The sequence below is a fragment of the Ochotona princeps genome, chromosome 21, assembly GCF_030435755.1.
Source record: "Ochotona princeps isolate mOchPri1 chromosome 21, mOchPri1.hap1, whole genome shotgun sequence".
Classification (NCBI taxonomy): domain Eukaryota; kingdom Metazoa; phylum Chordata; class Mammalia; order Lagomorpha; family Ochotonidae; genus Ochotona; species Ochotona princeps.
This window is the reverse complement of record NC_080852.1, coordinates 38017657-38034729: the sequence shown is the minus strand read 5'-3', so window position 1 is coordinate 38034729 and position 17073 is coordinate 38017657. Positions and strand designations below refer to the sequence as shown.

Here is a 17073-nt window from a genome sequence, read left to right as displayed (position 1 = left end):
GGCATCTTCATGAGCTAAAATTTTCCTTTTTGATTCTGTCAGAGTGTTTGCTCAGTGGAAAGGGTAAATATGACGTGTACCTCCAAATGACCAAGACTCAGCTGGAGTTTCCCTTTTCTTCTCTGTGACAGGCGACAGAGGTTCTACAGCTTGGGCCCCCTGAGCTGCTGTTCTTGCTGGAAGATCTCTCCCAGAAGCTGGAGAATGTACTGACACCTGTTGCCAAGAGAGTCCCTTTCTTCAAGGTTAGTGAGGCCAGCAGCTGTGGAAACAAGTGGTGAGGAACGTGTCATTTTAACTCATTGCGTTTAGGTCACTAAGTGGCACTGTGGCCATCCCATTGGCACTCTCACTTCCCTTAGAAAGAAACTCTGAAGCAGACAAGAAATTCATTCCTAAATATCCTGGCATTCCTGAATCCTATTCTTTGCTTCAGTTTTCATTATTATATGCCCCAAATGAAACCTGTCTTTGAGAGTTGGTGTGGTGACTGTCTGCCCAGAGGGTCGGCACCTTGCATGGCCCAGAAGGAATAGACATGCACCTGGTTCCGGGGAAGTTGCTAGGCTTTGTAAAGAATACAACATGAATAGTTCATATTTGTATCTATATACAAGTATTTACATATGAATATAGCTCCCTACTTCATGGTGTCTTCTTGGTACTCAGTGTCTGTCTTCTCCCTATATGTGAGCTACGTCTGGATCTGTGCTTCTCCATCGGATGGAGTTCTGACTCACTATTCATGCAAAATGGAAAGTTATCCCTTTGTCACAGTGTGTTCTTAGGCAGCCCAGTTGTCTGTACTTCCCTGGTGACGTCAGTTTGACTCAACTCCATAGGAAACTCTTCATTTCAGAGAAGCTGCCTGGCAACTCTCCTCATCACTCTGGTTTTCTCATAGAGTAAAGGAAGCCGGAAGGTTGGATTCTCCCATCTCCACCAGAGATCTGCCCAGGAAATAGCTCACTCTGTTGTTCGGCTGATGACCCCAATGTGTAACCACCTGGAGAACATTCACAACTATTTTCAGGTGAGAAGATGGTCTTACGCTCAGTAAAACCCAGGTTTTGCCAGATAAACATGAGGTTTCCTTGGGACGAAGAAAAGCAGTTACTGAAGCACTTACTCTAAAACCATTCTTTTTAGTGCTTAGCTCCTGACAACTGTGATGTAGTTGATGGCTCAGCAACGAAAGGTCAGGAGTACCATCTTATGTCTTCCTGCTACCACAGGCTGCTACAGATATTCCATGGACTTTTCGCTTGGTGAGTGAATAGGAAGTGTGGTTACATGGAAATGTGTGTATGCATGCTTTTACTTGACAGTCATCAAGGGAATGAGATGGAGAAGACGACGCCCAAACCACATGGAACGTCTTGCATCCCATGGTCTTGTGGATTAGGTGTTGTTAAACCATTTGACGAATCAGGTTACTTATTGATCAGTGAACATATCAGGTGTGATCTGATTCTGTTTCCTATGGGAAAAAAGCCTCCACCACAAAGGCAGATTTACAAAGAAAAGGATTAACAAAAAGATCTTCTGTCCGCTGGTTCACTCCTCAAGTGGCCCCATAGCTGGAGCTGAGCCAATTCAAAGCCAAGAGCCTGAAGGTTCTTTCAGGTATCCTATATGGGTTCAGGGTCCAAAAGCTTTGGGCCATCCTCCACTGGTTTTCCAAGCCATAAGCAGGGAGCTGGATAGGAAGTAGAGCAGCTGGAACACGCACCCATGCCCATATGGGCTTCTGGCACTTACAAGCAGTGAATTAGCTAATCGAGCCATCACACTGGCTCCTACAATGCTTTCTGTAGAGACCGTGAAGAGAACAGGTTAGTGGAGAATCTCTGTTTCAAGTTTGGGGCTGAGGCTGGCATGGCAAGTTGCTGCTTTTGCTTGTTTACTGATCGTGGCGTTGGGCCTAGGGTGTAGTCCAGTCTTGTAAGTACCTGGCCCTATTTGATCTTTCCAAGAACTGGAATTGATACCACTTGAATGTGTTTTTTTTTTAAGATTTTTATTATTATTATTATTATAAAGTCAGATATATGGAGAGGAGGAGAGACAGAGAGGAAGATCTTCTGTCCAATGATTCACTCCCCAAGTGACCGCAATGGCCCGATCCAAAGCCAGGAGCCAGGAACTTCCTCCAGGCGTCCCATGAGGGTGCAGGTTCCCAAGGCTTTGGGCCGTCCTCGACTGCTTTCCCAGGCCACAAGCAGGGAGCTGGATGGGAAGTGGAGCTGCCAGGATTAGAACCGGCGCCCATATGGGATCCTGGCTTGTGCAAGGTGAGGACTTTTAGCCGCTAGGCCACGCTGCTGGGCCTGATACCACTTGAATGTTGACAACCATGACAGCGCCACCAGGAGCAGTACACATCCCAGTACTGTAGATCCCTTGCTGGGCCCTTAGCATCAGTCAACGCCATACCCGCTAGTATCATGTGTGGCCTCTGCTCTGCTGTCTGTCGGTACAGCATCTCATTGACTGGGGCATTGTTGGCTGCTGCAAAGGGTGCAGCTACTTGCAGTGTGTGCATACACCTGCTGGCACTGCATCACACCCTGAGATCTGCAATATCTACCAAACAGAGGACCAGGAATGTGACAGATTTAACCTGTGTACCATGTGCACTGAATTCCGAGTGCCACACCATCCAAAACTACATCCTCAGAGAGTAGGGAATTGTGATTCCTGCTCTTGGAAGGCAAACATTGTGGCAGCACCCTATGCAACTCTCTCTGCATCTGTGCTGTCATGATAGCAGAAGGGATGGCCAGCTGCAATGGATGCGTATATGCTGAGTATTCTGCTAAGCTTACACCAGCTGTGCCATTTCCATGGCTCACAGGGTGCCTGTGATGCTAGACTAAGTATTGGGTGGTCTGGACCTCACAGGCTAAACTGAAAGGCACTGCATGATTATAATGAGTCTCACCCACAACAGTGGCAAGGGTGCCAGGTACTTTGCTGTCTAGGAGTATAATGTAGTTATCTGTGGAAAATTAGTTGTTAATTTTTATTTTTATTTATTTATTTTTTTAAAGATTTATTTTATTTTTATTACAAAGTCAGATATACTAAGAGGAGGAGAGATAGAGAGGAAGTAGAGCTGCCGGGATTAGAACCAGCGGACATATGGGAACAAGGTGAGGACCTTAGCCACTAGGCCACGCTGCCGAGCCCAGTTGTTAATTTTTTAAAAGATTTATGTGCTTGTTTGAAAAAGAGATATTCCATCTTCTTTTTGCTGGTTTATTACCCTAATGGTGACAGTGGCTGGGGCTGGACCCTACCAGATCCAGGAGCTTCGTCTGGGTTTCAGTGTCTACATCCGCTCTATGCGGTGTTACCTCCACAGTGACCGCAGTTAGCCACCTGGTGAAGAGCACCACAAAATGGGAAATCATGGGACCTTGTTTTCTTCTCTGGAGGGTGTGGTATTTTTGCATTTGTTAGTTGGGGTCTATAATACAGCATTTAATAGTTAAGATATTTCAGACATATGAGCAGTACATCCATCCTCTTGGAATCAAGGGACAGAGAGGCAGTTCCAAATTGCCTCTATGACAGGTTCCTGACTACCTATACAGACACACACTGGACAAATACTTTTCTCTGCAAATAGGAAATAGGAGAACTTTCATCTTCCCTAGATATAAGCCCATGAAATTAAATCTTACAATCATTTTTGATACACATCAACTTCTAATCTGATGTTTAGACCTTTCATAATATTTGGCATTTGCATATTTCCAGGCTGTGCTGACTTACTAATGGTATAAATGAAGGCCAGTGACCTCACATATAACCTTTCTGAAATTAAACCATCTTTCCTTGACTGTCCTGTAGGAGTGGATTTTCTGAGCTTGAGCATCACAGTTTATTCTATGTGGCCCTTGAAATTCTTGCCAACCGGCTGAAACCGGGAGAACGTGATCTGGACGTGGACGAGCTGATCAGGTGGGTCAGACCTCATATCCCACAGTGTGGCCCCACACGACTCCTAGGAACCAGTTTGGCAAGATTTGTGTGAAATAACTTGGGTGTCTATCAGCAGTGGTGAAATAAATTGCTATTATGTATTTTGTTAAATCTTGAAGCATTAGAAGCCTTCGAACAAATCATGCAAAATCTTCCTGCATACATTTGCCTATCAGGTCTGCCTTTTTAGGGAGTGATACTGAGCACATGGACCGTTTACAGTCAGCTCTGCTGTCTGGGCCCTCTGTCCCCCGAAGGGCTGTGTGACAGAGCAGCTTGCTTCTGTCCTTCCATGCTCTTGGAGGCTGAGCAGTGGAAAGGAAGGCGCTGGCAGTCTTCGAGACCTGGATCCCAGGCTCTTGCCCGGCTTGTTTTTTCCATCGCTGGCTTCAGAGCCTAGGCTCAAGGATGGAGAACATGGGATGTATGGGCCACAGAAGGCTCGTGAAATGAAGCTAAGTTGCCTGCGGATGGGACAGGGCATTCAGTGAGCACAGCAGGCTCGTTTTATCTACCTATGGATGCTGTTATACATTTCGAAATGACCCTCCATAGAAGGATGCTTCTCTACCCCTGGTAGAGTGTCACTGGGTCAGTGTGCAGCAGTTCCACATTTAGAGCCATTACCTTCTTTCTTTGGATGTAAAACTTTGAATTTATAGGACCTCCTCACCAGTCATGACTTGACTTTAGGTTAATGGTGATTAGTTATTCCACGCATGATGAGTTTTTATAAAGCTGTGCATTCTCTGCCTGTCTACCCCAGTTTCGCACATTATTTGTGGTGTGGGCCAAGGCTGTGAAGACTCGGTTGTTGTGTAAGGTTGTACTTGGATGTTTGGCTCACATGACCCTTTTAAGGCCAGTATTGTGCTCATCTGCCTTGGTTTCTCCGAACAAACATAGAGTTTTCTCCTGGGATGCTTTCAGGTTGCAACTACAGTTCCTCCAAGTGCAGAGGGTTCTGAAAGGGGAATTGGACAACTCATTTAAGTTTTAATATCTGTAATGAATGTGGTGCTCATTTGTGTATTCCATGTCTCATTGCAGCCAGAGCTTCAGTTACTTCCAGAATTTTCATCAGAGCATTCCTAGTTTCCAGTGTGCCCTTTACCTCATCAGACTTCTGATAGTCTTTATGGAAAGATCGAGAACTCCTTCTCGGAACAACGAAAAAATAGGTGATGGCCCTAGGTCCCCCTTTCTGATGCCTTGCCTGTAAACTGAGGGCTTCCCGGGACCTTGCACATTTTCATGCATAAACCGCATAGAACCTCAGGCATGCTGCCCTGTTATCTCTGAGGGAGCTGTGACTGACTCCGTGGCTTAGTCTAAGTTTGGTTAGAACAGCTGACTAGGTGATTTTTTGTTTGTTTGGCTTAAGTTTAATCATGTCTTGTCCCCTTGTCTTTTAAAATTAACTGAGATGTTTAGCAAAGGAGACATAAGTTCTGAGTCAACAAAGTGGGACTGAAGGAGAAAGCGGGATCCAGGGTGACCGACGTGCTGCCTTACTCCCCAGCCTTTCTCCCCATTTTGATCATAGCTCTTTTTTTAAGCTTTATTTATTTTTTTATTGGAAATGCAAATATATAGAGAATAGGAGATATGGAAAGTACGGGCTTCGTGCACTGGTTCACTCCCCAAGTGGCCACAAACGGCCAGAGCTAAGTCAATCCGAAGCCAGGGGCCAGCAGCCTCCTCCAGTTCTCCCACGCAGGTGGGGTCCTTCTGCTGCTGCTTTCCCAGGCCACAAACAGGGAGTTGGATGGGAAGTGGAGCTGCCGGGATTAGAATCGGTGATGGGATCCTGGCATCGGTATGGGATCCTGGCATGTTCAAGGCGAGGACTTTAGCTGCTAGGCCACGCTGCCGGGGCCGGCACACCAATTTCTAAACAGTTATTGTCAGACCAGGAACTTCTTAGTCACGTTAGGATAACTGTATTCACCAATAATTATGCTCTGAAGCTGGGCGACAAGAATGAGGCCAATTTCCTGAGCATGAGATACTTTTATTTTCTTTTCTGACAGCTTCCTTGGCCAAGCAGTTCCTGTGCCGGGCCTGGCCACTGGGGGAGAACGAGAAGAGTAGCGTCTTCAATGAGCAGCTCCCCTCTTTGCTCCGGTGAGTCACTGCTGGGCTGCCTTGGGAGCCCGGAGCCTTAGTCCTCTTGGGGGCCTTCCGCCAGGGACTGAGTGATGACCTTGTTAGGAGACTGAGGCGGTGAAGTGAGCTTCTGATGAACACAGTTTGGAACATGTGGGCCTTCGGCCCTCTGCTTCTGTGTTTACTCTTGGCTAATTCTTTGGTAAACCAAATCGTGGAGGAGTTTGCTCCAGTACCTATATTGATAATCAGTGAAATATGGTTATTTCTCACTCTACCCAAAACATACCCATCACTCCCAAGCTCTTAGCTGCTTTTAATGGAGATTACTTTTCCTATTGATGAGTCTCTGGAATCTTTACTATTAAAAACACATCAGCCAGTAGCTGACGAAAGGCCTGGTGACGCTTGGCATGGCATGCTTACCTTCTGTTCTCCAACCGTAGCATCTACCTGGAACGCGTCGTGTGCTCTCTCAAGGCCATAGAGGAGATTGCTGGCGTGGGCGTCCCGGAGCTCATCAGCTCCCCAAAGGATGGGTCGTCTGCTACGTTCCCTACACTGAGCAGGTATAGCAGTTCTTTTTTTTTTTTTTTTTTTTAAAGATTTATTCCATTTTTATTACAAAGTCAGATATACTGAGAGGAGGAGAGACAGAGAGGAAGTGGAGCTGCTGGGATTAGAACCAGCGGCCATATGGGATCAAGGCGAGGACCTTAGCCACTAGGCCACGCTGCCGAGCCCAGTTACAGCAGTTCTTGCCTCACTTTCCCTAAGATACAGTCGTGCTCTGCAGGTGTGCTCAGTGCGTGTTGCTCCAGGTATTTCCTTGTCCATCTCTGATGCAGAGGTAGGCACAGCTTGCACTTGGTGCCGTAGGTACAGCCTTATGCAGCAAGACATGCTGTTCTGCCTTCCTTCTGTAGTCCCAGCCAGTGTGGAAGAGAGCACCGTTGAGGGACGAATGTTCAGTAGTTGAAAGTGTCAGTGAATGTTTAAGTGACCGTCATCATATCTGCACTTCCACCCTTTAAACTTGAGACAAATTTTCCAAAATTCTGACCATGTTTAGAAGGTTGAGGTGGTTCCATCAAATCATGTATGTCTTATTTCATGGGCTTCAGTCTTCCAGTAGCAATAGTTACCTTACACTTGTAGCCCTTGCAGTTTTAAAAACACTTGGGCCTTCTTTGTCTGATTTGACCTGTCTGGTAATTCTGTAAGGTTGTGTGAGATTATCCTTGCTTCCTGTAGACAGGAGAGTTAGAGGGAACTTCACAGTTTACACACGTGATAAAGTAGTATCGACCCAGGTCTCAGACATCAGTCTCCTGACTGCTGCTCCGCTCCCACCTGTTGCTTTGGTGCCGATGCTGCGCTGAGTATCCACTGAGTCCTTTCTGCCCCTCATCCTCTCCCAGTGGACCCTGGGGAAAGGATGTCGGAGAAGAGGGGAGGGCATTCTTCGTGGTTCCCTGGCTTCTTCTAAAGAAGTTCTTGTTGAGCCGTGTGCCTGCTCTTCACTTCCAGGCATACCTTTGTCATTTTCTTCCGCGTGATGATGGCTGAACTAGAGAGGACAGTGAAAGGGATCCAGGCTGGCACAGCATCGGACTCCGACCACGTATGTCTTATGCTGGGGCGCTTACAAGGGGTGAATTCTTGTGTTTCTTGGGGATTTGGTTTCTCTTAAGCTGTTTCTTTTTTCTATTCTTTTCTTTTCTTTTTTCTTTTCTTTCCTTTTCTTTTCTTTTCTTTTCTTTTCTTTTCTTTTCTTTTCTTTTCTTTTCTTTTCTTTTCTTTTCTTTTCTTTTCTTTCAAGTTGTTTATTTGACACAGTGAGAGAGATACAGAGTTCATCCACCCATTGGTTTATCCCCTAATAGCCACAACAGCTAGGCCATGCTGAAACTAGGAGCTTCATTGTTGATCCCAGTCTCCCAGTCGGTAGCAGGAACTAAAATCTTAAGCCATTACTCTCTGCTTTCCAAGATGCAGGTCAGCAGGAAGCTGGGGTTGGAGTTCAGGCATGGCCACGTGGGGTGCAGGCATCCGAGAGAAAGCCTCACTGTGCCAAGTGCCTGCCCTCCCTTCTGAGCTACTTCTTTTGAGTTACTGAGATCCAGGGTATTTTAGAGTTCCCGGTTTAATTTCATTTCCCTCTAGTTGGGAGTAAGAATTGGACTCAGTTTTCCCTGGCTGTTTTCCAGTTTGCCACTTGCCATCTGGCATGAGCTAAGCCAGTCTGTTTGAGAGAAGGGATAGCATCATAAATCAGAAACCCCAGAGATGTGAGGGGAGTGGGTGTGCTGCAGTGGCTATTTTCCTTGCTTGGAAATCAGTGATGAAGAGTCATCTTTTAGTGACGTCTTTAGGGCCCTGTGTTGTGGTGCAGTGGACTAAGGCATCGCCAACGATTGTATATCCCTAATGGGTACTGGTATTTGCCTCAAATGTCCAGTTCAGATCCAGCTGCCGGCTAAAGTGCCTGGAAAAGAGGCACAAGATCGGTCCCCCGATGTCTCCAGCAGCTGCTCTTGTGCTGTCTCCGCTTGGCACACCTCAGGACTCCGTAGGAATGCTGCCTGCTCTGCTGGCTCTGTATGAGTAGTTGACATTCCAGTGCTGTGGAGTGATAGGAATACAGTAAGAGAAGTACCTGTCTGTGGCTCAGAGGTGCCTGTGTGTCTGACTGCCCCCAGATTCATGAAGAGAAGCTTGTCTACTGGAACATGGCTGTTAGAGACTTCAGTATCCTCATCAACCTGGTGAAGGTGAGTGAGGCCCCTGGTCCCGTCTCAGGAGCGAGGATGCTCCTTCCCCCGGTCCTCGCACCATCATGGATGACCCTTTCTCCTTTTCTTCCTCTTCCCTCCTCCCGCCGGCACCACCATACTCACCAGTCAGTGACTCCTGCCGTGTGTTGCCTGCATTGTCCGTCACAGGCATTCTGGGCTCTGTGATCTTGTCCAGTCTGTTCCCCAAACCCAGGATGTCAGTGGTTCATCTGTCTCTTGGAGCTGCGTCAAGCAGTGGTCTCCAGGGATGCCATCTTACCAGCATTCCCCATGGAACTGGTGTTCCTCTCTGGTCCTTTCTTCCTGTGCCTGAACTTTAGGTGTTGGCACTTAGTTTATTCTGTTTTGTGGCTAATGGGACTGCTGTGTGCCTGCTTTATTGTGGAGTTCTCTACAGCTTGCTGAGCTTGCCTCACTAAGTGGGATAGAGGCTCGTGTCCTTGTTTGTCCCCAGCTCTGCGTCCTTGTTTTTCACCTCTCCAGGTGTTTGATAGCCATCCTGTTCTGCATGCCTGTTTGAAGGTAAGAGATTGACTGGTCATTATTCTTTGCGTGGGTTACTCTGGAGACAGCTTCGGCTCTGATGAATTGTTTCATGTCTTTCTCGTGTGCCAGAGTCTGTAGCTTAGGGCTTGACCAGTGGTAGATTAGGAGAGGCAGGGAAGATGTAGCCTGTACTCATTGGATGATTGATGAAGGCAATTTTTCTGTGAGTCTGAAACCTCTGGTTAGGATCTTGGAAGTGGGTGGGATGATTTATGGTCAGTATACCCTGTCCTGCTTTCCCTTCTCAAGCAGCAAGGAGTAAGAAAGAGCGTGTGTGATTCTTAAAAAATTTGAGCTTCTTTTGTTGTTGTTTGTTGATTTAGAAAGGCAGAGAGAAAGGTAAGTAGTTGCCCTTTTTAAATGCTCAAACAGGAAACAGACCCATGAATTCTAGGCCTCTCACATGAGTGGCAGGATCTAGTGCCTTGAGCCATCGTCACTGCTTCCCAGGGTCTGCAGTAGCCAGAAGTTGGAATTGGGAGCAGAACTGGGAATTAAACACAGAAACTGTACTGTGGAATATAGTTACCCTAACCAGAATCTTCCTGAGTGGGCTTGATCCATGCCTGATTCCTCTTCATGTTCTTGTGCCGCCTGGCATTGTGGCACAGGGGACTAAGCAGACACTTGCAAAGCCAACACCTCATATCCGTGTGCAGATTCAAGTCTCAGCTGCTCCACTTAAAATTGAGCTTCCTGCTAATGTGCCTAGGAAGCAGTGAAACATGGCCCATGCCTGCTTCCAACAGGCCCAGAACTGGATGTTGTAGTCATTTGAGGAATGAACCAGTAGGTGGAAGATCATTGTGTCTCTCTGTCTCTCCCTTTAGTTTAAATAAAACAAATCCCTACATAAATAAATGGGACCAGCATTTTGGTGCACTGGGTGAAGTTGCAGTGTGTGACTGCCAATGTCCCATAATGGAGTTGTGGTTCAAGTCCCAGCTGTTCTGCTTCCATCCCAGCTCTCTGCTAATGCACCTTGGAAAGGAACAGATGGTGGTGCAGGTACTGGGCCTTGCCACCTGTTTGGCAGGGTCAGATGGAGTTTCAGCCTGACTCAGCCCTGGCCATTGTGGCCATTTGGGAATTAAACCAGCAAGAGAAAGATGTCTTTCTCTGTCATTCAATTAAATAAAATGAGTCTTTCCTCAGGTGTCTTTTGGGAGTGGCTTGTCCTCAGGTTGCTTGAGATAAGCCCTGCTGTTCTGTATACTTGCTCTCAAGTAATGCTTAGGACAGTTACAGCTGCCTAGTTCTCGGGTAGTGTTAGAGGGACTATTTAGTTTTTGCATGAAATTACGTTCTTCACTGTTCCAGTGACTTTATTATATAACAATAGAAAGCTAAAGCCCTTGGGCTGGGCGCTGCCGTCTGTATCAGGTGGGAGCCTCTGGAGGTCACACGTGTGTCTCTCCTCAGTACGGTCGTCTTTTTGTGGAAGCGTTTCTGAAGCAGTGCATGCCGCTCCTCGACTTCAGCTTTAAGAAGCACCGGGTAAGAGCTCTGGAGGGCTGTGTGGAAGAGACACTGTGGCCTTCCCTGGGTCAGGGCTGCAGGTGGAATAGTTGCCTTGCCCGTGATCTGGTCATCAGTCCTACTGGGGCACCTCTGCTCTGTGCCAACCACAGCCAGAGATGCTCAGCTTGGACTGGGTCTACCCAAGTCTGCTGGCTCCTGAAACCCCTCCGGTTCTAACGCACCGCTCTCTTCTCCAGTGGAATGCACTACCCTCCTTGAGCCGCAGGTGTTAGGGCATTAGTTTAATCCTTTGTCCTTCCCTAGGTCTGCTCTCAGGGTAAGTTCCTATTGAAGAGATTCATTCATGTCCTGAAACTCTGCTGTTACATGAGCAGGCTGCATAGCATTTAGCCATGTGACACCCAGGGCTCAAGTAGGGAAGGAGGGGTAGAGGCAGAGATGGCTTCTTACGTGTTGAGCAAGTTGGACATTGCACTGCACTCCCTCATTGCCCTGCAGGAAGAAGAAAGCAGTGTTTAATCCAAACATTGCAGAAAGGTAGCCTTCTTATAACTGACATCCGGGTCTTTCAACTCCGATTTACACAGAGGTCCAGAGTGGGAGAGTTGAGGGCAGAAGTCAGCTGTTGCTACTTCCATGAAGCGATCATCCACAGACTAGAGCCTGCGTGTGCCAGCTTGGAACCCTTGGCTGCAAGGAGATCTTGCACTTAGAATGAAATTTGATGTTCAAAATGTGAAACAAATAGAAAGGATGTTTTGTTGTACACATTTGTGAAAATATTACAGTGTACTCAAAAAATATGCAAATATTAGATGTTAATTGAAAATAACATTTACATGAAATTAGAGCATTCATTCAGCATTTGTGTTTGTTGCTGGTATTAGGAGGATGTTCTGAGCTTACTGGAAGCCTTCCAGTTGGATACTCGGATGCTTCATCATGTGTGCGGGCATTCCAAGGTAGGAGTCAGCAGCTCACACCTCCAGCCTGCCTGCAGGTGCTCTTGGGATACCCTGGGACCCTTTTCTTGAGCCCCTGTCCGGGCAGTGTCTGTGAAAGGCAGGTGGTTCAGACCAGTCACATCTGTGAGTGCTGGAGAAAGTGGTTGCTGTTACCTAGAGCGGAAGTTCTGCACCTGCAGCTCCACTGAAACTCCAAGCCCCTTTTCCTATGAGAGGTGCTTCTGGAGGCGTTGCTGACAGTGCCCGGGGCGGGGGAGTGTCACGCAGCAGGGTTTCTGCTGGAGATAGCCCTCCTTAGAGCTTTTCAGCCATGCTGGTTGTCAAGGGTCACACCTCTGTTTTAGAATAGCGTGGCGTTAAAAGCTTCCGCTCGTGAAGCCCCGCCCCCCCAGAAGCACAGCAGAGCTGCAGCCTAGTGTGTCACAGCACCATGTGAAGAGCACTTAGGGAGACTCGGGAGTGGTTGGAAAGTTTTAAAGCGGATATAGAGGCTTTGCTGGCATGTCTTCTAAGCTTTGAAATTGCCAGCTACCGTTCTTGGCTGTTTGCTGGAACAAGTCTCTGTTCAAATGCACAAGGTTTATGCTCTGACTCAGTGTCCGAGGTGTCAGGAAATCAAACGATTTTGTATAGGAAAGTGAAAGCATGGTATGAATGCAGATGAGATGGGTGTGTATTTCCTTTCAGATTCACCAGGACACCAGACTCACCAAACATGTGCCTTTGCTCAAAAAGAGCCTGGAGCTGCTGGTCTGCAGGGTCAAAGCCATGCTGGTCCTCAACAACTGTAGAGAGGCTTTCTGGCTAGGTAACCTGAAAAACCGGGACTTGCAGGTGAGCTTGGGGTGCCGCTGTTAGTCATTTCCCACTCCTGTGTTTCTCTCACAGGATAAGAAATTAGGAAAGTGATGCCAGCATTGTGATGTAATAGGTTAAGCCTTGGCTTGTGATACTAGCATCCGATAATCGAGTGCTCTTTCGATTTCTAGCTGCTCTGCTTCCTGTGTAGCTGCCTGTCTTTGCCTGGGAAATCGGTGCAGGATGGCCCAAGTGTGGACCCTTATTACCCATGTGGGAGACCCGGATGGAGTGGCACCAGCTCTGCTGGCTGTAACTGATTGGGAATGATCCAGTGGAAGAAAGATTTGTATTCTCATTCTCTCTCTCTCTCTCTCTCTCTCTCTCTCTCTCTCTCTCTTTCTCTCTTTCTCTCTTTCTCTCTTTCTCCTTCTCCCCTCCCTTTCCCTCCCCCTCCCTCCCTCCCCTTGTTCCCTCCTTCCCTGCTCCCCACCCCTTACATGCACACATGCGCACACACATACACATTCCTCTCTCTTTATCATTCTAGTTTTTAAATAAACCTGAAAAGAAAAAGTTTGTATGGGAAATCATCTGAAATCCTTTTCAGTCCAATCAGCCTCTCCGCACAAATGAAGATGGGGCCTCAGTGTTGTGGCATAGTGAGTAAAGCTGCTGCCTGCAATACTAGGCTCCCATTGGGTGCTGGTTTGAGGCTTGGCTGCTGTACTAACTTTCCGGGAAATTAACAGGCGTAAGGCCCAAGGGCATCCACCTGGAGACCTGAGGGAATTCCAGTCTCCTTGATGCAGCCTCACCCAGTCCTGGTTGGTGTAGTCATTTGGGGAGTGACCCAGTAGATGGAAAGTCTGTGCCCTAACTGCCCTCAAATAAATGTAAAGGGAATGAAATCTCAAAAACCAAAAGCAAACCAACCAAAACCTGTTGGGTTTCCCCTCTGCAAGCCCATGTTCATCCCTGAGGTTACTTTTGTCTAATTCTGATGACGGAGCGTTTCTAAGGTCTTTTCATTGAGTGACTCGAGTCCCGAGTTCTGTTAAACACTGCTGTGGAGTTCCAGCACCTGCGTCTTTCAACCCTCCGATCTTTTCTCTGTCCCTCTCTCCGTCTCTTTATTGCTCTTCCTTCGAGACAGAGGTAGACAGAGCACGCACTTGCATCTGCTCAGTGTGTGTGGTGAGAGGCACACACATGAGCTGAGAGGTAGATATTTCATCCAACTATCCCCCAGGGTGCTGGGAACTCAACCACTGGCTTGGGAGTGGAGCTGGGTGTCGGATGCAGGCACTTTGGAGCCAGGAAGCAAACACCCACACCCATAGCATCTTTCAGATAGGATCCAAGGCCTTCTCGTCAGGCATGTAATACCTGCCTAGGAAAAGAATAAAGCGACAGGAAGTTAGCTTTCTTTCTTTACATCAACCATATGAGGTGGATCTATGAAAAAATTCAAGGTCAGAGAATTAAATAACTATATAAGGTCATTCAGCAATAAATGAATGGAGCCAGGGTTTGAATCTAAATGGTGGTGATGCACACTTATTCTCTTTAAATATTTATTTACTTATTTAAAAAGCAACAGAAGAAGAGCAGGGAGATAAAGAGATCTTCTATCTATTGGTTCACTCCCCAAATGGATGCCGTGGCTGGTCTAGGCTGAAGCATGGAGCCTAGCACTCCATCCAGGTCTCCCACCTGAGGGACATGGGTCCAGGTAATTGCGCCATCATCCACTGCTTTCCCAGGCCACTAACGGAGCTAGATGGGAAGTGCAGCAGCTGGGATAGGAACCAGCACCCCTATGGGTTGCCAGTGCTTGCAGGAGGAGGATTAGCCAATTGAGCCATCACACTGGCTCCCCAGAGTTGATACCCTTAAATCATTGCGATAGAGTGTGCTTCACCCTCTGCTTACCCATGAATGGGTGATGGATTGGGGTTTATACACATTGAGCTGTTGGGGAAAATTTCAGGATTAACTGAATCACCAGTACAGTCTGGTCTTTTAAAGTCTAGTGTGATATTAAAATACAATGATTGACTTTTGTAGAACTCCCTGATCTGTCAGAAACAGACTAAACATCCTTTTAATATTATCATTGTTGTTATTATTAAAGATTTGTTTATTTATTTGAAAGGTATAGTTAGATGGTGAGAGAGACAGTCAGAGAAAGATGATTTCCATGTTTTGGTTCATTCCCCAAATGGCTACAACCCAGGCCATAACCAGGAGCCTGGAACTCTCCCTGGCCACCCCCATGGGTGGCAGGAACTCAAGTACTTGGGCCATTCTCAGCTGTTTTCCCAAGCACATTAGCGGAGGAGCAGCGGGTACAGGAACTGGTGCTCATATGGGATTCAGCATCTCAGGGGACAGCTTAATGTGCTGCACCATAATACCAGCCCGTTGGACTTCCCCATTTTGAAGGGTTGGATCACAGTTGGGGTTCTTGTTTGGCTTGGTTTTGAATGGCTAGAATATCTCCTTGTAAGCTCAGCCTTGTCTGTTGCAGCGAACTACTTGTCTTGGTTCATCTTCCTTTAGGGTGAAGAGATTCTCTCCCAGAATTCCCAGGAGAGTACGGGAGAGGAAAGCGAGGCAGATGAGTCATCCCAGGTCTCCAGGAGCAAAGCCGCAGAGGTATGTCCATCAGAGGAGCCAGAACCCAGTGGTAGAGGGCGTGCTTTGTTCACTCTGCCTGGCTCATGGGAAGTGCAGAACTGGGGCTGGAGACCACCGCACAGGCCTAGACTGACTGATTTCTCCTGTGGGTCGTGTGTTCTGGAGTGGAAGATTTTCTCCCATTGTAGCCAGCTGTTTTCACAGTTTCTTATTTGACACTTTTAGAAGGGGACAGGGAAGAAGTGCTCTTTGGTGCAAAGAAGAGATAAATGTTTTAAACACATTTGAATGTAGAAATGAAAAAGCATTTGGTGAAAGTCATGGCACTGAGTCAGAAACTACCACCAAGAATAAAAAAGTTTGTACTGTTTTATTTTGTTTTATTCTGTGATAAAATGTTTTTTGAAATTTAAAGTAAAACCGACTTTGGTTTGGGTGGTTAAGGACCCAGGAGGCTTTGGCTGTAGAGCTCTCTGTGAAGCTTTGGGGGCAGTTTGGAGTTGATGCAGATAGATGGTTTAGTATGAAGGGTCCTTTCATTTACATGGGCCTTGGTTTCATTTGCTTAATACACCCCACATCTGCCTTGTTTTCACAAAGAATTCAAGCTGGCTACTTTTTCCTAAGCAAACTTCCTGTAATAAAGTTTCTTTAAAAAAAAAAAAAGATTTATTTATTTTATTACAAAGTCAGATATACAGAAAGGAGGAGAGACAGAGAGGAAGATCTTCCGTTCGATGATACACTCCCCAAGTGAGCCGCAACGGCCGGTGATGCACCGATCTGAAGCCAGGAACCAGGAACCTCTTCCGGGTCTCCCACGCGGGTGCAGGGTCCCAAAGCCTTGGGCCATCCTCGACTGCTTTCCCAGGCCACAAGCAGGGAGCTGGATGGGAAGTGGAGCTGCCAGGATTAGAACCGGCGCCCATATGGGATCCTGGGGCGTTCAAGGCGAGGACTTTTAGCTGCTAGGCCATGCCGCCGGGCCCCCTGTAATAAAGTTTCAAGCCAGACAATATCTTGTGCTGTTTCCTGTTGACATATGTTAGGACTTAGAACACCTGTTTCGTTCTGCATGAAGTGCCCATTTTGTATCTGTCACATACATGCAGTGAAGCTGGGGGACCATAGCTTATGGATTCAGCAGCACGTAGGTGGCTTACATTACAGATGGCATGATTCAGTGTCTGTGGTCTTGGTTCAGTCATGATGTGGAGAACAGTGCAGGAGCTGCTGACTGACAGGTGGTGTCAGATGGTAACAGCACAGCTGTGCATCCTGTGAGCATGCTCAGTCAGTTCCTGGGTCCCTGGAATGACGACCTCAGATACCTACCTGTTTGCCCTTTGCTCTTTAGGATGGTAATGAAGATGAAGGAGATGCAGCGAGTGCTGGAGAAAAGGAGCAGGAGAGCAACGAGAGTGACGACAACTCTGATTAGACGTTCCAGAGACCCTTGCCCTCTTGGCAGTAGCGTTCTGGGTCTGCCATCACCCGCCAGCTTTCGCAACAGGAAGCACCCTGCTTGTCCTTGAAGAGTGGGCCTCATGTGATGAACGGTGGGCTTCATGGCTTGTCTAACATCCGCTCCCACCCAGGGTGCCTGGGTTGTGGTGTTGACTTTTACATCAGGGAAGTGCCACCCTGCAGAAAACACTTGGAGTCATGATGTTGGGTCTTCAAAACTAGTTTTGAAATTTTTTTTTAATAATTTTAAAATTTTGCTTATGTGAAAGGCAGAG

The 17073-nt window shown here is 47.2% G+C and overlaps 1 protein-coding gene across 5 annotated transcripts in view; it reads left to right on the top strand.

Moving 5' to 3' along the window:
* The window catches only part of FANCD2 (FA complementation group D2), a 96068-nt gene extending 78995 nt beyond the window's left edge, over nt 1-17073 (top strand). For 4 of the 5 annotated variants that reach the window (XM_058678441.1, XM_058678439.1, XM_012925912.3 and 1 more), the window contains exons 30-44: nt 132-245; nt 905-1033; nt 1150-1268; nt 3859-3969; nt 5041-5171; nt 6024-6117; nt 6546-6668; nt 7630-7723; nt 8802-8873; nt 9381-9419; nt 10866-10940; nt 11813-11887; nt 12578-12724; nt 15254-15349; nt 16689-17073. In XM_058678441.1, coding sequence (XP_058534424.1) covers nt 132-245; nt 905-1033; nt 1150-1268; nt 3859-3969; nt 5041-5171; nt 6024-6117; nt 6546-6668; nt 7630-7723; nt 8802-8873; nt 9381-9419; nt 10866-10940; nt 11813-11887; nt 12578-12724; nt 15254-15349; nt 16689-16772 — 1503 coding nt within the window. In that variant the 3' untranslated portion in view covers nt 16773-17073. Of the gene's footprint in view, nt 1-131; nt 275-824; nt 1034-1149; nt 1269-3858; nt 3970-5040; nt 5172-6023; nt 6118-6545; nt 6669-7629; nt 7724-8801; nt 8874-9380; nt 9420-10865; nt 10941-11812; nt 11888-12577; nt 12725-15253; nt 15350-16688 lie in introns of those variants that run through there. The other variant, XM_058678442.1, reaches the window with a different exon arrangement.